Source organism: Equus quagga, chromosome 8 (genome assembly GCF_021613505.1).
Source record: "Equus quagga isolate Etosha38 chromosome 8, UCLA_HA_Equagga_1.0, whole genome shotgun sequence".
NCBI lineage: Eukaryota > Metazoa > Chordata > Mammalia > Perissodactyla > Equidae > Equus > Equus quagga.
The window spans coordinates 85,328,032-85,354,898 of NC_060274.1; the positions used below are offsets into that span (position 1 = coordinate 85,328,032).

Genomic DNA, 26,867 nt, shown 5'->3' on the forward strand with positions numbered 1-26,867 from the left:
GTAATGTCTAATATTAATACTCAGAATAATCTGACTATACTGTGCCTTAATTTCCCTGTGTGTACTAGCTTCAGGCTGTGAACACTTTTTGCCAGGAATTCTTGTCTAGGCTGAATGTCTTCTCATTTTACGTAGTTAGTAATCACACACACCTGGAGGGTGGAATGAGCGACACCTCCCCTCAGGGGCTCATGAGCTTTCTCTTCCATGAAACAAAAGGCTCAGGGAAGCGTACAGGGCTTGGGGAGTGCGAGCTGGGGAGACAGAGAAGGAAAATGCCGAAGCACAAATCATTGCAGACCATTACTTCCTGCTTGCAGTTCTGGGCCAGGCTCTGTGGACAAGAAGCTGAAATGACTGACTGAGTTAAATCTGTGGGTTTTCTCTGTCTAGTCCTTCCACAACAACAATCGAGTCGAAAATAGGGCTGGCTCTGTACCTACCGTGTTTGGGTTTTCTAATTTGAAAGGTGCTGCCAGTTCCGCCATCGGCATCTACTAAATGGCAGTATATACTTCCCTTTGTCTGGGTCACTTTTCAGAGTGGTCAGCCACCGATGGTCGGTTCTCCGGTAGGCCTGGAGTGGGTAGCAGACAGGCCTGGGCAAACGAGTTTGCAGAGCTCAAGGCAGCGGGTGTTTAGGAAAGACACTGACTAGCAAGGTGATGGTGCAGGTGGGAGGATGGGAAGGCTGCCTAGTGGTGGACAGTGTTAGACCATGGCCCCGGGGGAGAACTGGCTGCTCAGCTCTGCTCACAGGTCTTCCTCGACTTGCCTCTTCTCTCTAAAGGTTCTAAAGGAACCAGCAAAGAAGAAGGAGGGTCTGCAAACTCTCGAGGCGGAAGCACACCCCCAGCCCTGGGAGATCTGTTTGCTGGTGGTTTTCCTGTGTTGCGACCAGCAGGCCAGAGGGATGCAGCAGGTAAGGAAGAATTCAGAATGGCTGCCTTGTGATCATTATCTCCCTAACTTATACAACCAATGGGGCCATCCCCACAGTACGAGCGTGTATTTGGGAGCCTAAGCACTGGAAGTTTCCAAAGCACAGAATTGTTCTCAAGGGACCGTTTAAATCATCCCATTGTAATAACTGAAGAATGAATTGCCATAGTGTATAGTTTTCAGCAATGGTGTGATCATGGCCCACATTGCAAAGTATAGACAGAAGATGTAATTCACAACAGAAGATCTTAGTGACATTGCTGTGGGCTCATGGGCAATGTGCGAGTTGCAATGCTTCTCAGTTATCATATCAGTTAGGTATTGCTGTGTGACAAAACACCCTAAAACTTAGGGGCTTTAAACAACCATTTATTTAGCTTACAATTCTATGGGTTGGCAATTTAGGGTGGTCTCAACTGGACTCCTTCTAGTATCTATAGGTTGGGTAGTTGGCTTTGCTAACCTTATACTTCTTACACCTCTGGTGCCTCAGCTGGGACAACTGATGTGACCGATCTATATGGTCTCTCAGTATCTAGCGGACTGTTCAGGGTTTGTTTTCATGGTGGTGGCGGGGTTCCAACAGACAGCACGGAAGTATATAAAGTCTCTTGAGGCTTAGTCTTGGAATGGCACAGCATTACCTCCTACCACATCCTCTTGTCCAAAGGAAGTCACAAGGCCAGACCAGAGACAAGAATGGGGAAAAAGACTTCACCTTTTAATGAGAAGAGCTGCAAAATCACATTTCAAAGATTATGAAATCAGGAGTGAGTGGATGATTGAGGCCATTTTTGCAACCAATCTACTATAATCATTTGTGTTTTAGTGGGTATCAGATATTTTGAAAGTATTGCATTAAAATTCGGCAAATATATATTTATTGTGTGCAAAAAAGTGTTTTCCTTGCTGGCACTTTAGCTAGCAAGCTGAATAAACTCCAGGAATTTCATTAATCTAGGGAATATCAAGCCCCAAACATTCCCGGTATAGAATCTTCTACCATGTGACCTTGCTAACCTTCTCAGTGGCCTCTGTGGCTGTTTGACCTTATGGGTGCATTTGCTGCTGTCACCTATTGGTAAAGTCCAGCAAAGATACAGGTTCTAGGATGCTTTGAGGTCTAACTTGAACCTTCTCAGAGGCCATTTTCATTTCCTCGCTTTGGCCGAGGGTTTGGCGGGCAAGAAAGTGCTGAGATCTTCCTGAATAAAGAGACCTAGCATTCCTCAGTGCCCTCTTTCAAAATTGCTGAGTGGTATCAAACATACATCCTTTGGGATATAAAACTTCCACTAGTTTCTTTTCATAGAAATAAAGATAGGAGAAATAACCCCCAGTCAAGTTTTAACAGAGACCAGCCAGAGGAAGACAGCAGTATTCTTACTTGTCTCTAATAGGACACAAGTGTCAGATGTTTGAGCCACTATGTGAAGACAAGAGTTGATCTCTTTAGAGGAGATTGAAATCTATGATGAAGTGACTAATGATGCCTGTTACAGAATGGAAACTCAAGGACAGAGCCAATAGGTAGATGCATAGACTGAGTGCCATGTCAGAGTAAGTCAGACCATGGCTCTCCTCTCTCAGAACTCTCCCATCAACCCCCTTGTCATTCAGAGAACAGGACTTCAGCCTTTGCTCCCTACCTCTCTCAATTTGTTGCCTACCAGTCTTGCTGGCTCACACCCTCCACTCCAACCACACTGCCCTCCTTACTGTTCTCGCACACACCAGACATATTGCTGCCACAGGGCCCTTGCACTGACAGTTCCCTTGGCCTGAAACACTCTTCCTCGGGTGTCCACATGACTCACTCTCTCTCTTCCTTCAGGTCTCTGCTCAAGTGGTCAACCTATCAGTGAGGCTTTTCTCATCCCATATAAAATACGAGTGCCACCCCCTCACCCCAAATCCCCTCTACCTTGATTTATTTTTTTTGTATTCCTTATTGCCATCTGACATATTACATATATACTGGGTTTTTTTTTTTTTAATTTTTTGTCTTTTCTCTCTAAACGTAAGCTCCGTGAGGGCAAGAACTGTGTTTGGTCCACTGCCTTAAAAATGCTTGGTACGTGATAGGTGCTCAGTGAATACTGTTGAATGGAATGTGTGAGTGGTAGTATGGTTCCTTAGAGCCATCAGGCCCAGAAAGCACAGTGTCTGGTGCTCACAGTACGTTTAGGGGCCCATGATAATGTTTGAATTTCTTTTAAAACCTGAAAAGAAACATGAACTTTTAGTGTCAAAGATTATATTTGTCTCTATACCAATGCAGTCATAAAATGTAATTTTAAGTATTTTCTTTTTTAAGAGGAAGAGGCCCACAAAGGCAAAAGTGCCCAGGGTCTTGGAAAGTCGTAATGTGGCCCTGGCCCAGAGCTCCGAGGGATGGTCACAATAAGATGTGATAAGTAAACATCACTGGTGTGTACAGATTGTGTAATTTCCATTGCATGGAAATGCAACCCAAGGTCTTCTGGAAACATACACACATTGAAGGAAGAAGACATATTTCACCTTTTGATAATCTCCAGGCTCTAACAGCTGCTTCTGTTCCTATCAGCAAGCCTCCCTGATGCACCGGAGCAGGCCTTTCCCCACCCGCTTCACGGTCTCCTTTCGTGTTTCTATTTGGATTTCTAGGGCTAGCATTTGTGTCAGGAAGGCACACCTCCTCCCTCCCTTCCCTCGGCACCCACTCTCCTTCTCTCCCCGCTGGTCCCCAGCTGCCTGGCTTTCTCGCCTGCACTCACACTGTTGGCTCCTCTCTCTCCCACGGGTCTCACCTGAAGTGGGTGCTGCTGGCTCTCTGCTTCATCCTGAGGGTCTTTGAATCTTGGATACATGGTGTCCTCAGTTACTTAAAAAGTTGGGATTGGTTATGCAGGGGCTGATTCTGATCCTCAAATTTGTTATCCCTTTAAAGTTCATCCAGGAACTGGGTATATAGGTGGGCCTCACCTTGCTTAGGGAGCTGCTTGGTTCCTCCATCTTGATCTCTGTGTACTGTGGAAACAGGTTGAGCACTTGGAGGCAGGAATCCCTGAGCCTCACACCTACCCTAGGCCTCACATAAAATGTCTAATGTCAGAGTTGCCTGTGGTAGATCCTGTCCCTGGAAAGGCCAAGTGGGGGCCTTCCACTCCTGATCATGGTCAGCCGTGTTCTGGCAATGCCTGCCCTTAACTTGACCGCCAGGGGGATCACATCAACAGGGTGGATGCATCAGTGCAAAGGCATTATCTCTTCTAGAACAACCTCAAAAAAATCCTCAACAGGAATAATGACATCACTGCTCTGCCTCAAGAACAGTCATTCCTGAGCTGAGACCTGTAATGAGGAGTGTTGTCCAGGTGACTGTCACATCGTAGCCGGAGGAGGACCATCATTTGGAAAGCCAGACACTGCCGTCCTGCCCACTTAGCTTCAGCCCGAGTCTCCCCTGCCACACCTTGCTTTGATTGTGCCGGCCTTTGGCATCAGTCCTTGGGGTATGATTCAGCACCTGCCTGGGTAAACACGCTGGAGACTCGGAGGTTGACAAGCTCAGAACTGCCACCAGATGCTGGAGTTTATAAGCCAGTTTGAGAGCTGTGTTCCCTATTCTCCAGCACTCAGGAAATGGAGGGTGTGAGAAGCAGCCATTTTTTCAGGTGTTTTCAATGGCTATTATAAAATATAGGGATGCTGGAATAGGAGAAATTGTATTCCCCAGAATTCCTTATAGGGAGATTTCGGACTGGATTTATTTGGAAGAAATATCTTAATATGCCTCCTGAGGGGACAGTGGTACTCCAAGGACATGTTTAAGCAGTGACTGCAGAACTTCTGTGCAGTAAAGGGGAGAGGAAGTTTTTCTCCTTAGATGAGAAAAAGGGTAAGAACCAGCAGTATGGTGAAAGGTTGTGCCAGGAGTGACAAGGCCCCTCCCAGGGACCACCCTCCACCCCAATCTTCCACAAAGTCCACCAAACAAAAATTACTGTAAGCAGCTGCTGTTATTGATTTCAAAAGAGGCATTCGTTCAAGTTAGGGTTGATGTGGTGAGGGATCTACGGGGTGAGGAAGCCAGGAGACCAGGAGACAGCGAGCCCCTTGGAAATGGGTGCAAGTCTTTGGGAAAGGGAACTTTGAACTTCCAGAGGCCATGGACCTGTGAGGTTCAAGGTCATTGGACCTGGATCCCCAAGCCGGGGTGTCTTCCCATTGATTTCTGAGTCACCTTATATGTTCAAGGAATTATGAATCTTCTGCTCTTGATGCAGAAACAAAGTCCTTGTTCACAAATGGCTGGGAATGAGGAAAACCTCCCTAGCCAGGAGCTTCTGGTTGGTACCCCTGAGGAACCAAGCTAGGAGGGAAAAGCTGGTTGATGTAGTGGGTCACCGTGAATGAGTGTGAGGGTGGCCTTGAGATGAGGAAGGGCAAAGGAGGTCGGGGCAGCCCTGTGCCCGGGGCTGGGAGACTCCGGGCCTTTGGCAGATCAGGGTAGAGGTGGAATGGAATAGAAAGGCTGCCCTGCAGACAGTCTGGTGGCCTGAGCTGGGCTGTCTCAGAGGAGGACAGCACGTTTATGCTGGCAAGGACCTTGGGGCTGGTCCAGCTGGCCCTCTTGTATGACAGCTGCTGCACCTGAGGCCTCTCGGTGGACTCACAAGAAGAGCGTCCACCATGCAGTTGACTGACATCATGCTGGAGAGGTCTGGGGCTTCTCCTTCCTCTATCGCTGAGCTAACGCAGAAATTGTTTCACTTCCAGGTGGCAAGACAGGGCAGGGCCCTGGCTCCCGAGCGCCTTCTCCTCGGCTGCCCACCAAAACCATCAGCGGCCCACTGACCGCCCCTGCATCTCCCAGGCTAGGCAATGCAGCCGAGGCGCATGGCGCTGCCAGGACAGTCCCTCCTCGCCCCAGCGTGCCCGCGCCACCTCCTCCCACCCCGCCCCCACCTCCTCCCCCCTTACCCCCCCCTCTGCCCCCCTCCCCCCCCCCCCGCCCCCCCCCCCCCCCCCCCACCCCGCCCCCACCTCCCCCGGCCTCCATTCTCAGTGACAAGGCGGTGAAGCCTCAGCTCGCCCCCTTGCACCTACCGCCCATCCCACCCCCACTCCCTCTCCTCCCACCTTGTGGGTATCCCGGGCTCAATGCAGATGCTGCCAGCCCCACCCAAGACGTTCGAGAACCTCCCGCCCCGCCGCCCCCGCCACCCCCGCCACCCCCACTCCCCCTTTATGCCTCCTGTACCCCGAGGTCCTCTATGCCTGCGCCCCCTTTGCCAGGCGCTAACAACAGCATTGAAGCCCCACCTCCGCTGCCCCCCAAGTCCCCCAGCGTCCAGGCACAGCCACCGAAGCCCAGCGGGCAGACTTTGCCCGCGCCGCCCGCCCTGCCGGCGTCTCAGCCCTACCTGCAGAAGAAGAGACCGGGCCGAGGCCCAGGTAAGCGCTGCGGCTCGGGTCCAGGGCGGCGGGTCAGAGCATCACCTGACTGTTGCCCGCAGTTACGGAGGGGCTGGGGACACAGCCAGAGGCCTGCTCCTGTGAGCCACTTGGGGACACCTCGGATGTCTTAACTCTGGGGATTTTGTTGTAGAACAGAACTATTCGGGGCTTGTTGTGCAGCACAGTAAAAGTATGTCCTATGGGACTTTTTATTGGAGGAATTCGTGTTAGAGACAGGAAACCAAGGGTGAGGGAGGTTGGAAGACTTGCCCTAGATCTTGCAGACCCCAAGCCAGGGATTTTCGCCTGCTGCCTTGCCATAACTAGCTGTGTGACCCTGGGGAATCACTTAGCCTCTCTGTGCTTCCTTCTCCTCATCTGTAAAACGGGGATAGCCAATAGTTCCCTCCTCATGCAGTTGTTAGAACAGGGCCTGGCAACGGTGAGCTCTAGAGAAGGGTTATTTATTCTTATTCTAATCATTCGGATGTCCAGTCTACTCTCTGGGGCAGCTGGGGCTGTGGGTGCAGTTTGTTCCAGAACCAGGTCTCCTGTTAAACTTTTGCCTGAGTTACTGCAGTTTGGCTCCAGCCAGCATCCTCACTGGCCCTCAGTAGATGCGTTTAGCATTCTGCCTTAGTTTTGGCAGGTTCTCCAGCTGACTCAAGAAAACTGAGGGTCTGTATTTTGAGCCAAATGTTAAAAATAATTCCTTCCCATATCTAGCAGAGAGGACTTTGGACAGAGTATGCATGCCCCGTGACTGTGATTTCCGTGTAGTGGTGAGGCTTCATTCTCCTTTGATGTCCTTCCGAATGGAGAGCACACCCACACATCCATGCACACCCCCCCCCCACACACACACACACTCCTCCACGCATGCAAACACACTCATAAACACCCACATCCACACACACCCCAACACACATCCTTGCTTATACACACACCCACATTCTTTGGTCTTTCAGAAAATCTTTTGATGCAGAAAGTTTCTTAAGTGTGTTTCCTTGCATTAAAAATAATACAAACTCGTTGTAGAGCACACAGAAAGAAAATGAAATCACCCATAATAACATCACCAGAAATAAAAACTGTCATATTTGGATGTGTATGTATCCTTTCATTTTTTTTCTGACTATATCTACATATTTACATAGTTAATACTATTTTATATATATAATTTTCTATTCTTTTATTTAATATTAAAAGCAATGTCAAGTTCTTAGAATTTATTTATAAGCATATTAATATAATAATCAGTGTATACCATAATTCTATATATTTAAGTTGACTCCATTTTTTGTTATTATGAATAGTATTGCAGGAAATACTTTTTTTTAGCAATTGTAGTCTCCATTTTGGATATTTTTTCTAAAAGATAGGTTCCTAAAAGGGAATTCCTAGTACAAAGGGCAAGAATATTTTTAAGGCTCTTGGTCACAAGAGTTTAGGTTTTAATCATTCAACTGACCGGTCACCAGAAGGGCCAGCTTTAGTACCGGTGAGCCTCTTCTGACACTGATTCTTACATGTTCCTGGGGTGGTGAAAAAAACAATGTTTAGATTCAGAGTGATCTGAGTTCGAATCCTGCCCTCCCCACCCACTTCTGTATAACTTCATGCTGGTGAAGTTTTTTTTTTTCCTAATGTTCTTGAACCTTGCTTTCTTGTTTGACCAATGGAGATGATAATACTAACACCTTTCACATAGGATTGTTGTGACTATTAGAGAATGTGCCTGAAGTGCTTTGATGTAGCTAGGGCTCAGCAGCGTTCTTTCCTTTCCTTCTGTCTTGCCATGTGGATGGGCAGCTTTTCATCCAGGAGAAGGGCAGCAGCCCCTGTGACCCCTTAGCTGCTTTAGTCTGCTTGTGGGAGCAGGTAAATCCGAGTGGGTCCTGGTACTGAGGAAGGGAAGACCAGAAAGGGGGCAGAGGGAGGCTAGGAAAGGAGAAAGGAAGCTGGGCGGGAGCTGGAAGGCAGGAGCACTGGTGGCCGGTGATGGATGGTCCCAGCTGCTGCGTCCGGGTGCCCTCGCCTGCTGCAGAACAGTGAACTTGAGGCCGGGAATGGATGCTCGTCTGGCCTCTTTCCTTGTGTCTTTGGACCTGAAACTTAGTTTTCCGTGAATGAAATGAGGGTAATTTCTGCTTCAGGCTGACTGGGGGGAAGAGAAGGAGGTTGTAATGTGAACATCTTGGCACAGGTAATAGTGGTGCGGTTGTCATCATTTCAAGAAGCTGAGTAAAGAGTGGAACACCTGCGCTGATCTGCCAAGAGAGTGGGTTGTTAATGGCCAAATGAGTCATAGAAAAAAGTATTGGTGAAGGAGAGTGAGCTCCCGCAGAGGTCACAGGGAAGGTCTGATGAAGCAGGTAGGATTTGAATTGACCTGGTGGGTCTGATGGACTTAGATTGCCTGGAAGGAGAAACGAGGATCTGCAATGCAGGGGACCAGCGTGAGCAGAAACACGGGGGCAGGAACAAGCCCCCGACAGCTAGTTCATCTAGCCTTCCTCTGAGCCCACACCTACAGACAGTCCTTGCCTTTCTTAGGACTCTGTTGTGGCTCCCCTTCCTTGGGCTGTACCATCTGCTGATGAGGGTTGTCCTCATCATTAATATTATCACAGCAGTTAACATTTATTGAGCCCTTACTGCATGCCACTTGACTTAAATCAACTCATTTAACCCTCTCAACAACCCTAGGAGGTGTGTGTACTATTATGATTCCCATTTTACAGATGAGGAAACTGAGGCATAGAGGTTGTCTTATTATCCCAGCGGGAGAACTGGGATTCATTCCCACACAGGTTGGCTCCAGAGGCTGCCTGTTTACTCCCCATATCATATGACATTCAAAGATCCCAGTACGTTGCCTCTCACAGAAGGTTATAGCATCTGCCATCCCCATTCCTATGTCTGAATACACGATCTTCTCTGTAAGGGACCAGTGGGGGAAAGCTAAATCCACCCCCAGCACCCCCTGCGAGATCACCCACCACGGAGCTTTCCAGCAGGAGCCAGCAGGCCCCAGCCTGGACTCCAACACAGCAGTCCAGCGGTCAGCTGCGGAACGGAACCCTGCGCATCATCGGTAAGCTGGGCCCACCGTCCGCTGTGCTGGCTGCCAGTGAGGAAGTGGTTTCCCCTGGCGCCTGGAGGGAGTTTGCTCGCCCACAGTGCTGTCATTTCAGGGCACTTGCTTTGCAAGAACAGGGGCATCACTGTATCACAGAACAACTTACAGGTTGTGTTAAATAGAGTTTCTCTTGAGGTGTTCTGGGAGGTTCCAGAACCCACTCTTCAGCCTTCTGATTGAGATTAGAGAGGGGGAAGAAAACCAACATTTCAACTGTGTGTGTATGTCTGTCTGTCTGTCTGCCTTCATGGAGAAATCCATGCATAAGCCTGAAAGAATAGAGTGATGTGGACAGGTGAAAGGATGGACGGAAGGCCCACCAGGCAGGGGGACAATTAGGGCAAAAGTATGAAGACAAGAAGGAAAGTCACCTAGGGTCAGATGTGACCAAAAAAATCTTTGGATCCCTTCGTGGGCTGAACTACTGTCAGATCCAAAGTCTACATCACAAAGCAGGGACGCAGCCTGCAAGAGGGCCACGAGACCCCTCTCCTCTTGCCATCAGGAGCTCAGGGCAGAACCCGTTTCCTTTGGGCAGCCCTGATGCCCAGTGGCACACAGGCCAAGCCCCTTCCCATCAGCCAAGCTGAGGACTCCTGTTCTGCCCACCCCTCCCTACCCAAACCCTTCCCAGGAGCCCAGGAGGGGCTTCAGGCCACGAGGACTTCACTGGTCCCTTGTTGCTGCCAAGTTCCCCACCTCTGACTCTGGACCCTGGATAGCCCTGGGGTGCTTCTGCTCCCTTTAGAAGCTTCCTTAAGATGTTGGTTGAAGTAAGTTGGGTAGGTGATGGGGAGAGTCTGTTGATTTCACTTCTCCTGTTGATTTCCCTTGATTCCTCTTGTCTCAGCTAAACAGTAAAAACTGAGAGGTGGATGGACATCTCAGTGGGGGACTAGCCCTGCCATTAAAACCTGTGCACTGGGCAGGCAAACCTTTGTGCTCCTGGAAATTGCCAAAACTCGGATCATCACAGTAACCACAGTAACTTTGCATTTCCTGTGTGTGCAGATGACTTTGAGTCTAAATTCACGTTCCATTCTGTGGAAGACTTTCCTCCTCCGGATGAGTATAAACCATGCCAGAAGATTTACCCCAGCAAGATCCCCAGAAGTAAGTACCGCCTTGGTAAACCTGCTGGTTTTCCCTGACCCTCTAGAATTAGGTGTTTGGGGTGCACTGATTGGCCACAGACTGTCTGAAGGATGGAGTCATGATTTCACTGTGCTACTGCGAGGATACAGTGCTATTCATACTCCTAGAAGTTTCAAAACATTTATCTGTCCCAATCCCCAAGAATTCGTTTAGAGGCCTTTTACGGAACACCAGGGTTAATTGTTTGGCAGCCGGCTTGGGTGTCTGAATTTACCTCTTGTCCCTCCCTCCCCTGGGCTTTTGACTAGGGGGCTAAACACCCCAAGACAACAGCACAATGGGATACAGGAGCTTTGCCTTAACAGTTGGGGAAGAGCCTGAAAACCCCCAATTCAGAACTCTGGCAGACTGTGAAATGGAGAATACCCTTAGGCCAGTGGTTCTCAACCTCGGCTCCACCTTAGAATGACCTAGAGAGCTTTCAAAAATCCTGAAGGCCAGCCTGCACCTAGACCAACTAAATGAGAATATCAGGGTGGGACCCAGGTGTCAGTATTTTGAAAGCTGCCAGGTGATTCCAGCGTCCAGTGAAGGGTAAGAGTCTCAGCCCCGGGAGAGCCTGCCGCCTCCTGTTTCCTGTGGGGCCTGACTCCAGGAGAGGCCCTCCCTTGGTTTACCTGTTCAGCCCTAAGTGTGGAAGAGGAAGAGCCTGGCTGGCCTGCCCCTGAGGGCCAAAAGGGCAGGGAGGCAAGTGCTTTAGGGACACAGGAAGCAGAGGAAAGCAAGGTGGGGGGTTGACCACACAGTGATGCTGCCTGTTAATCAACAGGAGCTGGTTGTTGTCTGGTGCTGAACAAGTCCGATTGGGTAGGAGCTGGTAAGAGGGGAACAGAGTCACAAGCTGGGGTGAGGGTCGGATGTGTTTCCCACCCCACAACCTGACTAAGACCTCCAATCCCAGACATTTGTGGACCAGCATGGGAAATCATCATGCCCAGGGTTAGCGTAAGACGAGGAACTAGGCTCTTTGACCCTCTTTCCCCCTCTCAAAGGGACCTTGGTGACGTCCCTTCTCCAGGGTTCAGCTTCCTGCAGAGGAGACCAAGCCTGCTCTCTGCTCAGGTCAGGGGTCCTCTTGGGACCAGCCTGGGAAGATCTTTCTCTGCTGCTCTGTGGGATTGCACATTTAGAGAAGTGACCTTGTGTGCTTTTAAAATAGTATGTAAACATTACTTCTCTGAATAAAGAGAGAAAGGAGCAGGATAAAGATGGACGGAGGAAAATCACTCCCACCTGGCATTTAAATAGACCTTGAAGACGTGGTGATGGGAGGAGACAGGTGCTGTGTCAGTTCAGCAGACTCACGTGAACTGCCCACAATGCACCAGGCCCCAGGCTGGCGCCAGAGACCACAAAGTGTAAGAAACAGGGTTCCCACCATCAAGCACCTACCGTGCACATCCTGAGAGAGAAGTGTGAGAAATTAGCTCCGTCAAAATGGAGTGTCTCAATCATTGTTTAAAGAGCTAAGGGCACCATGGTGGGTGTGAGAGTGGAGGTGGAGGGTGGAGGCCTGAGGCATAGAGAGCGGGTGGAAGGGCGTTCCCGGCTGAGCACAGCATCAGCCTGGAGCGAGGCACAACAGTGCTTTGGGCGTTTAGGAGCTGTGAGCGAGTCCCACATGGTGTGTAAAGGCATTAGGTGCCTGGCTGGGGATAAGACCTCACAGGCTGCCAGAGAGGTTAGGTTTGGTGGGACAGAGTGTCCCCATCATGTGAAATGTTCACAGGAGTCAGACAGATGAGGATCTGTCAGTGTTTTGATTGGAGGACACGGCTTAGGTGTGCAGTAATAGCAGACCCCCTAATACTATGCTCTGAACGAGGCTCACTGACTCACCCGGGCAGAGGGCCTTACAGGTGAGGAGACGGAGGCTGGCCTCCCCCTGCAGCACACAGCCTGCCTCACAAAGCTCTCTGCATGGCCAGGATTGCAGAGCAGAATACTCCTCCGTAAACAGGCGGCTGGATTTCAAAGAGAGGACCCAGGAGGGGCCAGGCTGCACATGGCTAGTTCCATCTCCTCAATTCACCAGAAAAGAGGGCAGAGAGAGGCCAGGTGTGTTACCCTACCAGAGGTGCCTCCATGTGAAAAGAAGAGGACAAGATGTGTTCCCTCCTAAGACATCCCTTCTAAGGCATTGGAACTTGTACCTATAAGCAGAGACGAACTGTCAGTAAAATACTGGCATTATTTACTTACTGGCAGTACAGGGAGCGACACTGTCGGGGACCACCTCAGCTGTTCCTGGCCCTGTTCTAAGTGCTCTGCATGTCTTATCATAAGTCCTTGATGTAGAAAGTTTATGTGTAGGGAAAAGGAGGTCCAGAGAGGCCAAGTGACTTGCCTAAGACCTCACAGCAAGTTAGAGGCAGGGCCAGGAATTTGAAACCCAGATATGTCTCAGCCAGATCCAGTGCTGCTTCCACTGGGCCCTGGTGAACTCTGAGCAGGGATGTGAATAGATCTGGGTTGAGACAGATAACGGGTGGTTTGATCAGAGGAGGTAGAGACCAAGGGCAGGGAAGCTGTTGGAAGGCTTTTGAAAGGGTTGATGGGAGGGAGGATGGATGGGGGTGAGGGTGGCCGCCGCTTGGGGATGCAGGTCATGAGAGGAACAAGGAGAGGGCAGGAGCCACAGACCCTTGAGGAGCTGCCTGGGCCTGGATGGATGATGTGGCACCAAGAAGGATCAGGAGGGGGACTGGTTTCAGGAGGAGGCAACGAGATTTCTATCAATCATGGTGAGTTGAGGTGCCAGGAGGGCTGCAGGGGGGAGATGTCCTGGGGCAGGTGGAGCACGGGGTCCACAGGTCTGAGGCTGTAGGATCAGGTCAGGAGTGGGGACTAGATGTGCTGGTTTGGAGATGGAAATAAAGACCAGCGAAGGGCATAACAGATAGCTGGGGGAGGGGGTGGAGTAAGGAATTCTTTTTGCTGTACTGTCACCAAGTTGTAAATCAGGAGTGTATAGTCTTGATTCATTAGTCTTGTTTGTGGTGTTGGAATAACTATGCTCTTGGAAAATACACACTTCCAGAATCACGGTTACTGCCTCATTCAGGCTCATTCCCTTTCCCTAAGCTGGGGTTTGCTAACTGGCCACCTTTGTGCACAGTCCCCTCTGCCCTCTGTTACACCCAGACTGCAATAGGTGAATATGACCACATGGCCCCTGGAGGCTTTTCAGTTGGTGACCCCGATCCTAAACCAGAAATCTGTAAACGTTTTCTCTCAAGGGCCAGAGATGACATTTTGAGGCTCTGCAGGCCATATGGTCTCTGTCACAGCTCCTCAGTTCTGTTTTTAACATGAAAGCAGCCATAGACAATATGTGAGTGAATGGGCACGGCTGTCTTCCGGTAAAACTTTATTCATGAAAACTAGTACTGCCTGGATTCAGTCTGCTGGCCATATTTTGCTTGTCTCTGCCCTAAACCATTCTAGAAAAGCAGATTCTTAAAAATCTCTCTCTGTTATACAGCCTTTCTCAGTAAGGGAAACCTTCAACCTTCAGACTTGGTAAATTCTAAAGTTAGCTGCATTTTGAGCCCGTGGTGTGCAGTCTCATCCTTGAGAATAGAGGAAAAGCTGTGCCCCACACAGCTCCCCAAGGGGGTGCGGCTGGCAGTCTGTGCTGTGTCCCTCTCATCTCAGAGGAATGTTCAAATCAGTGCCCACACCAAACGAATAATCTTGTGATGCTCAGGAGGCTACACTTAAAAAAAAAAGAAAGAAAGGAAGAAAATCTATTAAATGAACTGACATCCTCCAGACCAGAAAGGGCAGTTGCAATTTCAAAAATAAGATGTGGTTTTAGCTTGATGTGGCATTGGCAGACATATACTACTTCAGGAGCCTCCCAGCACAGTCACATTAGCATGTGCCTACCATCCCTGCGAACCACAGGGTAGAACCTTGTTAATTACATTAGTGTGCGTCGGATGTGGGTCATGCCTGTCTGATTCCATTTCTCCTTACAATTTTCCTCCTGCTCACCACTGACCTGGTTCCCCGAGATTAGAGTTCTTCGTGGTCTAGGAGACAATGTTGGCTCTGTCAGATGAGTGTGTTTTCACACACCTTGGTAGCAGTTCTGGCTGTCTCTCTCCTCACGCTTGCTGGCTTTCTCTCTCTCTCTCCGACCCACATGCAGCACACAAATTCCCTAATGCTTGGCCACTCCAGTTGCCATCTTCACTGTCTCCACTCCGCAATATTAACTATTTTCTTTCTTTGATAGGATGATTCTGCCTAGTTTTTAAAATGTTTTTAAATGCATTAGGTTCCTCAGTAAGTTAAACATAGAATTACTATATGTCTCATCAGTTCCACTCCTGGGTATATATCCAAAATAATTGAAAATAGGCATTCAAACAAGTGCTCACAAATACTCACAGCAGCAGTATTTACAGCGGCCAGAAGTCCCAGTGTCCATCAACTGATGAATGGATAAACAAAATGTGGTATAGCCATGCAATGGAATATTATTAGACAATAAAAAGGAGTGAAGCACTGGTACATGCTACAACGTGGATGAACCCTGAAAACATTATGTAAGTGAAAGAAGCCATTCACAAAAGGTCACATATTGTATGATTTCATTCATATAAAATATCCAAAATAGGCAAATCCATAGAGACAGGAAGTAGATTTGGCAGTTGCCAGGGGCTGGGGATATGGAGAGTGGGGACGGACTGCTGATGGGTACAGGTTTCCTTTTGGGATAATGAACATGTTCTGAAACTAGATAGAGGTGACGGTTGCACAACATTGTGAATGTACTAAATGTTATTAATGGTAAATTTTATGTGTGTTTACCACAATAAAAAACAGCAAGGGGGAAAAAACCCTTTCAGTAGGCATCTCTGGGGAAAAAATGCTTAGGTCACAAATATTTATTAGCATAATGATGGTGGAAAGAGTGAAAGGGCCTACCATTGAGGCCCTCACCCACTGGAGGGATTTAGATGGAGCAGTCCCCTGACAAGTCCTCAAGAAATGCACATTTTAGTGGAGGAAGGGAGGAGAAACAGACACCCAGACAGCATTTCAGTCTGGTGTTCCCAGCAAAACCATCCTAATCACAGCCAGCTCAGTGGGAAAGTGGCTGGTTAGAAATTTGACTGTGTTTACATCCCAACTTTTTTTTTTTTTTTTACTTTTAATTGTGGTTTAAAAATACATAATATGAAACTTGCCATCTTAACCATTTTTAAGTGTACAGTTCAGCCGTGTTAAGTATATTCACCTTGTGTGCGACCAGTCTCCAGAACTTTCATCTTGCAAAACTGGAACTCTTAACCTATTAAACAATACTCCCCTTCTCCCCTCTCCCTAACCCCTGGCAAACACCGTTCTGCTTTCTGGCTCTATGAGTTTGACTACTCTTGGTACCTCATATAAGTGGAATCACACAATATTTGACTTTTTGAGGCTGGCTTTTTTCACTTTGCATGATGTCTTCAAGGGTCATCTATGTGGTAGCATGGGTCAGAATTTCTTCCTTTTTAAGGCCGAGTCATATTCCATTGTATGTAGATGCAACATTTTGTTTATCCATTCCTGCAGTAATGGACACTTGGGTTGCTTCCGCCCTTTGGCTATTGTGAATAGTGCTGCTGTGAACACGAGTGTACAAACATCTCTTTGAGACCCTGCTTTCAATTCTTTTGTGTATATACCCAGAAGTGGAATTGCTGGATCCTATGGTAATTCTATTTTTAATTCTTTGAGGAGCCACCATACTGTTTTGTATTTTCTATTCCCACCATTTTGCCTTCCCATCAGCAGTGCCCAAAGGTTTCAGTTTCGTCACGTCCTTGCCAACACTGTTATTGGCGCCACTTGTTATTTTCTAGGTCTCGTTTTGTTTTGTTTTATAGTAGCCATCTTATTGGGTGTGAAGTGGTATCTCATTGTGGTCTGGCTTCTGTTTTAGAATAGTGTTACTTTACACTTAGAGCAAAGCCAGCCACCATTATTTCCATCAGCAGAGAAACTTCTCCACCAGGCACTACACTAACTTCCAACAGTACTGGGGGGTCTGTGTCATAAAATCAAAGGATTAATTGTCTCAAGACTGAGAGAATCAGTAGACACTGCCAGTGGCAGAGTATTTATTTCCACCCATGTGGAGGGCAGTTGAACATAAGGACCTCTGCCCTTGGCGTACACTAGCCCTGCTTGATTATTTCTGTTGACCGCATCCCTTCATAAGCTGCCTTCCAGCATCCCACTCTCTTACCACTAGTCCTGTCTTTGCAGGTTACTCCTTTATTCCTCTGAACCCACAAAGGTGCTGCAATATCTATAAAATATCTCCTGACCTGCTGTGGCCCCTGGAGCATTTCTCTGCCCCTCTTATAGCCAGCACCACCATCTCCACTTCCTCTCCTCCTGTCCTCCCAGGCATGTCCCCACCTTGCCATGGAAAGAGCCCTAGCAAGGCCACCAGTGGAGCTCCATGTTGGCCAATCCAGTGGTCAGAGGCATTGGCCGCAGTCCACCACTCCCTCCTTCTGGACCAATTCTTCGCTTAGATTTTCAGACAGCCCCCTCCCTCCTCTCCTTCCCCCACTCACTCACTGCTCCTCCATTTGTTGTTACACCAAAAACTTGGAGTCATCTTTGGCTTCTTTCTTTCTCTTCTCCCACATCCAAGTTAAGAGTCAACTCTGGGGCCTCCTCCTTGGGAATGCGCCCCCAATCTGATCTCTCTCACCTCCTCGGCCACTCTTACCCTGGCCCAAGCCACTGTCATTTCTCACCTGGACGCTGCAGGAACCCGCCAGTGGGCATCCCTGCTTCACACTGCAGCCCGAGTGATTCGTCTGAAGCCCAAGTGCAGTCAGGCCGCCCTCTGCTCAGAATCCTCCAGTGAATTCCTGTCTTGCTCCAAGTCAATTAGAAATTCGTATCCTGGCTCATAAGACCTACGTGAACTGCCACCGCCACCGCCGCTCTCCCTCTCCTCCGTTTGCTTCCACAACACAGACTGCCTGCAATTTGTAGATTGTTCCAAGCATACTCCCATGTCGGGGGTCTTTGCACTTGCTGTTCCTTCGGTGGGACACTTTGCCCAGAAATCCGTGAGCCTCACTCCCTGCCTCCTTTGGGCCTTTGATCAAGTGGGACCTTATCAGAGAGGTCTTCCCTGACCCCTCTCTGTAAAATAGCAGCCCTTCCTGCCGCATCGTTTTTGTTCTCTTCACACTGCTTTATCCTTTTCTTTAAAGCACTTAACACCTCCTGACATAGCATATATTTACCTGCCTCCTGTCTGTCTCCCCCAGTACAGTGTAAGGTCCTGGAGGGCAGGGACGGCATCAATTTTTATTCACTTATTTATTCTATTTATTCTATCTCCAGGTTCCAGAATGAGGCTAGGCACAGAGACATTCAATAAATGCTTGTTGAATCAATAAATAAAAATTCCACACCTATATACACTGCTAAGCCATTTACAGAATAAGAATTTGAAAACAGCACAAATCTCCAACAAGGAGGTTAAATAAAGTAAGGCAGAGCTGCAGGATGGACCATTAAAGTAGTTTTGTTGAGTATTTAGTGACACGGGAAAATGTTAACACTACCTTGAAAAGTAAAAACAAAACAAGAAAAAACCCCAATATACTAAAAGAACATAAAATAGAACCTAAGCTGAATTATAAAGGAAATGATTCTGTGGGGCCAGCCCAGTGACATAGTGGTTAAGTTCGTGCGCTCCGCTTCGGTGACCCAGGGTTCACAGGTTCGGATCCCAGGTGCCGACCTACACACTGCTCTTCAAGCCATGCTGTGGTGGCATCCCATATACAAAGTAGAGGAAGATGGGTATGGACATTAGCTCAGGGACTGTCTTCCTCAAGCAAAAAAAGGAAAATTGGCAACAGATGTTAGCTCAGGGCCAACTTCCTCACAAAAAAAAAGAAAGAAAGAAATGATTCTGTGAATTCTGTGCGGCGAGGGAAAAGGAGAAGCAGTTGACCAAATAAAGAGAAGAGAGAAGAAACTAGAAATACATACACTAAAGGGTTAAAAGTGGTTATTACTCAGTGGTGGAATTCTGGGTGATTTTTATTTTCTTTATGCTTCACTATTTTGTCCAAGTTCTCTATAATAAATATGTATTACCTTTTTTTTTTTTTGAGGAAGATTAGCCCTGAGCTGACATCCACAGCCAATCCTCCTCTTTTTGCTGAGGAAGACTGGCCCTGAGCTAACATCCGTGCCCATCTTCCTCTACTTTATATGTGGGATGCCTACCACAGCATGGCTTGATAAGTTGTGCCTGGGTCTACACCCAGGATCTGAAGAGGCTATCCCGGGCCACCAAAGCGGAACGTGAGAACTTAACTGCTGCGCCACTAGGCTGGCCCCCTACATTGCTTTTAGCAATCATTAAAACTAATTTTGAAATTCCAAATTATCGGGAGAGAGAATATGCTTAGCCCACTCCTGGTCTGAGCACCTGTGGAGGGAGAAGCGAGGCCCCATGGGGTGTAGGATGACCCCTCAGTTCTCTACAAGGGGGATGTCGTCGAGGAAGAAGTGATGGGTCTCTCATACCAGCCTCAGCTATGACAGTGACAGTGGGGAAGGAGAGGAGAGGCCAGCTATGCCATTTCTAGGTTTAGATCTGGCAGATACTAGAATTATCATTTCCAGTGACACCTGTCATTTCCTTTAGTTAGAGACTGTGAGAGGCCTCCGGTGTTGGAACAGGAAAGGCCCTTTGAGGTCATCCAGCCCACTTGCTTCATGTACAGCTGAAGAAACTGAGGCAGAAGTGAAGTGACCTGCCCCTGGTCACAGCTGGTGGCAAACCTGGGGCTTGAGCTCCATGTCTGGTATTCTCTGCACCACGCCTGGCTCCCTCCCCACCCTATGCCATGTGGACCGTGCCTTGGAGACACGGTGTTGATGATATCTGCTTCTCCCGGGAGTCCCCCCTCTCTCCTCACGCACCTTCGCAGCCCCAGGAATTGTGCTCCAAGGCTGGTAGGCGTTCTGGGAGGCTCTCAAAGACACCCGGCGGTAACGGCCGGCCAAGTTTGTAAATCCTTTCTGGACATTCTCCAGATCCTGCAGTGTTCATCCTCTTGTTGGTTGGCTATAAAATGGATTTTTTTTTCCTGACATGAAAATACTTTGGAGCCTGGAGAAAGATACAAGGCTGGCTTGGTTTACAAATGACAAAAAATAAAGTTGGAAGCCAGCTTGGCCCTCAGGCCTCTGTTCCTTCAGCCCAAGCACAGACTTTCTTTTTAAGCTCCGCAGTTCTGAGAAGTCTTTCACGTCAGGGCTGGTCTGTGGGAACAGCTCCCGCAACACAGCTGTGTTAATAAGTGGGGGAGGAGCAGCCCACTCTCTGGGGGTGGAGGTGACGGCAGGGGTCACTCAAGCAGCTCCAAGTACAGTACATGCGTGGGATTGGGTAGGGATGTAAAAAGTATCTCTTACTATGAGTCGTGGTACCAAAAGTTTGAAAACCATTGTTTTAGTGAATCTGAAATACTCTGTGTTTTATAAGTTATAGAGGACCCTTCTGTGTGAAAAACTGTACCTTACCGTAAAAGATTCTTAAGATGACATATGTTCACTGTAGAAAACTTGAAAAGTATTTTTTTTAAAGCTTTTATTTTTCCTTTTTCTCCCCAAAGCCCCCTGGTACATAGTTGTATATTTTAGTTGTGGGTCCTTCTAGTTGTGCCTTGTGGGACGCCGCCTCAGCGTGGCCTGCCAAGCAGTGCCATGTCCGCGCCCAGGATCCAAACCAGCAAAACCCTGGGCCACCGCAGCAGAGTGCGTGAACTTAACCACTTGGTCACCGGGCTGACCCCTTGAAAAGTATTTTTTAAGAGATTTTAAAAAAATAGTAAATCCAGGAGGAATGAATTCAGTATATTATTTACATTTTTTACGAATTTTAAAAATAGTCGAAGTCATCCTATTTATATAGTTTCTAGGCTATTTTTTTCTACATTTCAAACATCACCCCAAATTATTTGAGCCTTTGTAAACATTCACACGGCTGCTTAGTACTCCATTAAATGAGAATACACCCTAGATTTCCTAAACACTTTTGCTGAGCACAGGTTATTATCAAGTTTCCACTATTATAAAGAATCTGTGATGAGTATTTCTCCTTTTCGCGGTACTTCGTAAGTAGCACAGCAGCCTGAATTGTCTGGAGGGCTTTGGGACGCGGCTCTTTAATTCCCAGTCTGTGACAGAAGCAGGACAGAAAAGTCTTGTGTCAAATGCAGCTGAGACAGACATACCAGGGACTCCACTGAGAACCCTGACTCACAGGGAAAGTTCTAGAACACCTGGGAATGTGGATTTAAAACTTGGCTACACCAACCGAACCATATATCTGGCACTATACACATATGTGTAAGTAAATGCCAAAGAGAAAAAAAAAAATCTGGAGGAATATACACCGGACTTTCAGCAGAGGTGACTCTGGGAGAGAAATTGGGATTAGAAGGAGGGGCGGGCAGAGAAGAGACACTTTTGGTTATTTTTTTTCTATCATCTATATTCTTTGAATTTTTAACTACTAGACTATATTCATATGTAACTTTAATATTTAAACATAATATATTTGAGAGAATGAGTGGGCTCCTCACGGCATCATGGAACAGAGCCTGGTTTATGTCGCTATACTTATCTTTTATGGTACCTGGCACATTCAGGGGACTGGACAGATGAGCGACTCTGGGGATGGTGGTTTGTTTGGAGCTAAGAAGCTCTCACATGCATTTAGATGATGAGCTTTCATAACTTATTCTCCTCCCAGTATATTGGGCGTGACACCCGTGTATCCACAGTCTTTGACTTAGAAGCGGTGGGTGGAAACACACGGTCCAGGGCCAGGAGCCTGAAGGTTTCAGGTTGGCGGTCTCGTGTTTCCCTTGGTCCCTCTAAGTGCCCATCGGTGTAGCCAGAGCTCCTCCGTGAAGCGCACAGTGGTCCCTGGGCCAGTAGATGATGAGATGGTTCCTGTTTCTTTCAGGCCGTACACCTGGTCCCTGGCTCCACGCCGAGCCGGCCGGGCAGGGCTCCGATGACATCAAGGGCAGAAGCTCTCAGGTAACACGTCCCGCGGGTCTCTGAATATAGACCAGGAATTCTCCTCAGGGAGCCCAGAAATGTTGAGGGTGTACTTTCTCCTTAACAGCTTTACATTTTCCTCAGGCTCTTTTACCTCAGGGAGAGCCATTTGGTGTCCCTTTGTTCCCTGCTGGAGTGAAACACTGGAAATTCCAAAATCTGAAGCGTGAAAGGGGGGTTTCCCTGGAATCACCCCCGTGACATACAGAGAAGTTTGACAACCCAGAGCCCCTTTGGAATCACTCTGCCACAGTCACCCCCTTCAGTCCCCATTCATTCTTCCCTCGTTAGGATGGCATGAGAAACCTGAGAGAAAAATCCTATAATGTGTATAAAACATAATTCAGTGTCCACTCTCATCTGTAGAATACATGCACTCTTGGGTTTTTTCCTCCCCCATCAACATTATGATGAATTTTGGTCAAATGTAGTCACAATTCAAGTTCTGGTGGCTAGAGGAAAGCTGGGAAGGGAAGCAGATGGGTGCTTGGGTGGTAAGACAGTCTTTGAGAAAATGCCCTCATTCTCACGCAAGGCAGCTTGGGCCGAGTGTTGCCCGACCTAAGAGGAGATGACGTCTCCTACCGCACACAACAGCGCCTCATCTTTAAAGGCGCTTTGTTTCTTTGAAAACACGCATTCAGTGCTACCCTGGCCGCCTCCTGTTTCAGAGCTCTGGGTGACAGAGGGTGGCCTGCTGTTAAATTGGGTCTTAGCTGTGTGGAACCTCAAAGAAAGAGACGTGGGAAGGAAGGAGCTAGGTTCCTGGAAGCTGGGATGAGTTCCTTGAAGGAGGACAGCATCTCCTCCCTTTTCTGACCACGGCTGATCCAAGAATTGCAAAAACCATTCTCAGATGATCACAGGCCCAAATTGGGCTGTATGAGTGCAGTTCAGGAAGAAGTATGTATGCAGAGGAAAAAAGAGGACAAGAAGGATACACACAGAATTGTTAGTAGGCATTCACTCTGGGAGATGATGGCTGATTTTTACTTTCTTCCTAGTGTGTTTCTGCAATTTCTGAATTTTCTACAATGAAGACATTACTCCTGTGGTCAGAAAAATATAGTAATAATCAAAATAATAGTCCCTACGTTATATAGCTCTTTACATGTTTCAGATAACCTGCATATGTTATCTCATTTGATCCTTTTAGTAACCCTGGGATTTAAGCTGCAGAGATTCCTTTAAAGCTGTTTTTTCAGACGAGAAAACTGAGCTCCAAGGAATTAAGGAGCTTGCCCAAGGTCACACGCCCAATCTCTGACTCCTTGTCCAGTGCTCCGTCGGCTATACCTCACTGCTTTTCCTGGCGTGGTAGAAGTGCCAGGGCAGGGGTCACCCTCACCTTCAAATGTGGCAAGCACAATCGAACATTGTGCGATGTCTGATCCCTGGCCTCGTGGCAGGCACACACCTAAATCGCCCAAGCTCATGAGAGTCTAGTCAAGGATGGACTGTCAAGTCTCTCTTGAGCATCCCACAGTCAAGAAGATCTTCTTTAGGTCCCCCATCTGAATCATTTTCATGTCATTACGACAAAAAGCAATCACCCAGAGACGTCACGAGGTTCCAGACATAACAGACAGTGCCCCAGGGGTGCTCTTTTCTTATGGATACAGGCCCAATTGGTCCCTGCACAGGTGGGAGCCCTGGGCTGGAAATCTGAAGGCTTGGGGCCCTTTTTCTCCTTTTCATTATATGTCTTGGGGTCTCCAACATGTTCTTTGCTTTTCCTGAGCTTCCTATCAAGTGAATTGCTGGTGCTTGGTCCTAGAAATGTTTATAAGGTGGCCTTAGGTCCCCACATGCCACAAACTACATATCCCATTTCATCCCTTTTCCACCCACCACCCAATGGGTAAAAGCTCCTTGCATGTGCTGGGACCCTCAGGCCCTGGCAGCCTTGCGTGAATGAGGGAGAGCTGTGGCGCCCAGCCCTAGGGTGGGCTGTCTGTGGAATGAGTCTTCTGGCCCCACCTAGTAATGCTGTCGTGTTTCCACAGTTATCTCTAAAGACACTCCGGTGAGAAGACGGATGGTGCTGAGGTCCTGTGGGCCACCTAAGGGTCCACACCGCGGGCTGAGCATCCCCAGGAGAGCGTGTCTGACCTCACCATACTCAAGTTGTAATTCATTCGACATTCAGGCTCTGAATGGAGCATTTATTTATTGTAAATACGTGGTTTGCACAAGCTTTAAATCAATATTATAGTTGACTTTTGAGTAATTTAAAAAAAAATCCATACGCACCATTTCAACATTTTTTAAAATGCATCTTGACATTCGTCTGTCAGTCCAGATAGAGCCCTGTCCCCACCCCATAGAGTCCATTCCATGACTGTAAATATGCGTGCGAGCTGGCTCTTCCTAGATTCTGAATCGTTTTTAGAAGAACCCTTAGTTTGCAGATAGTTCTAACGTCATAGTATCCACAACGGCTTCTTATTGGCATGATTTTATATTCTCATCACACCAACTGCAAAATCAAACCAAATAATGCCTTACAAACGATGCAGCTCAGAGAGAGTAGTGTGTCCCCACACCCAGACAATACCACGCAGCCTCCAGTGAACGAGATGCCACATCTCGCTTCCGATTTGCAGTACAGGGATTTTTTTTGCTGCCTAATGTAAATGTAAATATAACACAAAATAAAGGCAAGAGTGGGCTTGGCCCCTCCAGTGCCGACCACAGGGCCCCTTTTGTAACTGAATGGGCCTACAAGTAGCCAATGCTCTGACTGTTTACAGTGCCCCTTGTGCCCAAGCCTCCGTGACTTTCCTCCTGGCCCCTCCAAGCTCCCAGCCCCATCTGGTAGTGAGGGTGAGGCGACATGAGCTTTATGAGATTTCAGTATTTTCCCTGCAAGTTAGAAACATACATAACTCATTATTATAGCAAATTACTAATTCTATCTCAGAGGTCTTTTTTTTTCTCCCCTAAATGCAGGATTTTTATGTAAACTATGACATGAAAAAATGTAGACCGAAAGGTATTATGAAATATCTGCCTCAAGTATCTGGTGCCTCACCCCCACCCTGAGGAAACCTGGAACCACCTATCCGGCAAAACCTAGCTCCTTTCTGAGAACTGGTCCAAGAGCTCCCGTGCCCTGTGGCGGGCACCTCTCTGTGGAGGGAGAACTGTGTGAGCTTAGCCACCCCTGAAAGTGAACCGGTCAGGACAGGCTGGAGTGCAGCTTCACTCCTTCTCTCGAGCTTCGGTGAGGGAATGGACGTGTGCTTTTGCTTCCCGTCTGACCCCAGATGCTCCCATCCTTGGAGAGGAAGGTTGTGACAGAGGAAGGAGAAAAAGTAGAAGGAAACAGACAGATCTCTGGTCTCTGCTCAAAATAGCTTCAGATTAAAGGAAATCAGGGAGGAAGAGGCAGGAAGACCAGTGAAAAATAAGTTTCCTTTGAAACAACCCATGCGTGTGCTCACACCTCAAGGATATCATGCCCAGACCAAGCCATCCAAAATAGGTAGACGCTTGTTAGGAGGGTTTTGGTGAATGTACTGCAGACACCCAGCTGTTGTCAGGAGTAAAGACCAAGATGGTGGATGGTCTCCCACATTATTGTTGTGCTTTCTTTCTCATTCCAGATAGAAACAACTGAGCAGGTCAAGTTCCCTTCCCTGGGGAATAAATCATGCCAAATTGTAACAGCTAAATCAATGGGAAAGAAGCTTTTGCAGGTCATCAGCTCTGGGTTTAGCTAATTTGCTTTATTGGTTCTGGAAGGTTTCAGAAAGGTCAGAGTTTCTTTATTGTAACAGTATCCACTCCACCTCCCTCGAAGTTGCATAAAATAATTACAAAGTTTTAATTATCCTGATTAAGAAGGCCCTAGACAAAGGCAATGCCACCTTCAGAGTAGATTGCCTGCCCTGATGAGGTGTTGATACATTCATGTTTTGCACCACGGGGATGGAGATTAAAAATAAAACTATTCAAGGACAGAGAGAAGGAATGAGCAGAAACCAAAAATTGCAATTAGGGAGAAATCTCAGGACTCTGGCATCACACCCCTCCTAGACCCAGCCCTGAATTCATGCCCTCTGAACTCAGGCCGGGGCACCGAGTTCCCTCTGGCAGGACGAAGGCTTCGCCCCTCGCCCATCAGCTCGTGTGTAGAACATCCGAGTCATGCGCCCCACATCCTTGCATATTCTCGCTGACACGGTCGTCTAAGACTCCCCCAACGTGTCCCATGTATTTTATATTTATTGATGTTCCATCTGCAGATTCATTTCTTTGTACCTAATAAACTTTAATAAGTGGAAATGCTTCTGGTTGTTTCCTTGTTAAAACCCATCAGTGGTCACCAGTACCAATCTAAGCCCACCATTTTTAAGGATTAGGAGGGTTTCCAAGAATGACAGAGCTAAAAGGGTGTTGACAGGACCCAACACTTGCTGTAACACACTGTGTTAGAATCGAGACCTTTCTTTTTTGAGCTGACATTTCTGACTCAACAACAAAGTCATAGTTTAGTGATGTTTTCCTGGTTCTCATAGCTAACTAAATTAATGGGTATTTGGAAAAACCAACCAAGGGAAAAACTTTCTCAAATGCATTTTTAAAAAAAGAAGATAACACTATATTTATTCAGTTTTATTAATATAAAATGGGCAGAGAGTATTGCTTATAAATTCCTCCAACTTGTGTTAAAATGGAACAACTTTCAACCTAAATTGCACTTAACCCCCCATCCCCCCAACTTAGCAAACCCCTCAAAAGATCTCCTCAATGTCCATTACAGTGTTTTCAGGTGTCCTCTCTGAAACGTGGTACAAGGGCGATGAGGTATACCCGCTAGGTAAGCTGGCTTAGGGGCAAACATGGATCTGAATCTGTTTTGCCTCTTACAAGTTTGTGGAATTGAATTACTTAACCAATCTGTGCCTCAGTTTCCTTATCTGTAAAATGAAGACATAAATATGTCCCTGAGTGTATAGTCGTGAAGATTCAGTGACATAACACCTGGGCAAGCCATTAACCCTCGGGTCACCGCAGACCCAGGTATCAGCGCACCCCACCCTCTAGGATACAGCCA

At 47.7% G+C, this 26,867-nt stretch overlaps 1 protein-coding gene across 3 annotated transcripts in view; it reads left to right on the forward strand.

Annotated features, from left to right (window-relative positions):
- WIPF3 (WAS/WASL interacting protein family member 3) overlaps positions 1–26,088 on the forward strand; it is a 90,089-nt gene extending 64,001 nt beyond the window's left edge. For 2 of the 3 annotated variants that reach the window (XM_046669938.1, XM_046669939.1), the window contains exons 4-9: positions 791–922; positions 5,707–6,384; positions 9,335–9,484; positions 10,541–10,642; positions 21,708–21,784; positions 23,812–26,088. In XM_046669938.1, the coding sequence (XP_046525894.1) occupies positions 791–922; positions 5,707–6,384; positions 9,335–9,484; positions 10,541–10,642; positions 21,708–21,784; positions 23,812–23,835 (1,163 nt within the window). In that variant the 3' untranslated portion in view covers positions 23,836–26,088. The remainder of the gene's footprint in view (positions 1–790; positions 923–5,706; positions 6,385–9,334; positions 9,485–10,540; positions 10,643–21,707; positions 21,785–23,811) is intronic. The other variant, XR_006889795.1, reaches the window with a different exon arrangement.
- Positions 26,089–26,867: the final 779 nt, after the last annotated feature.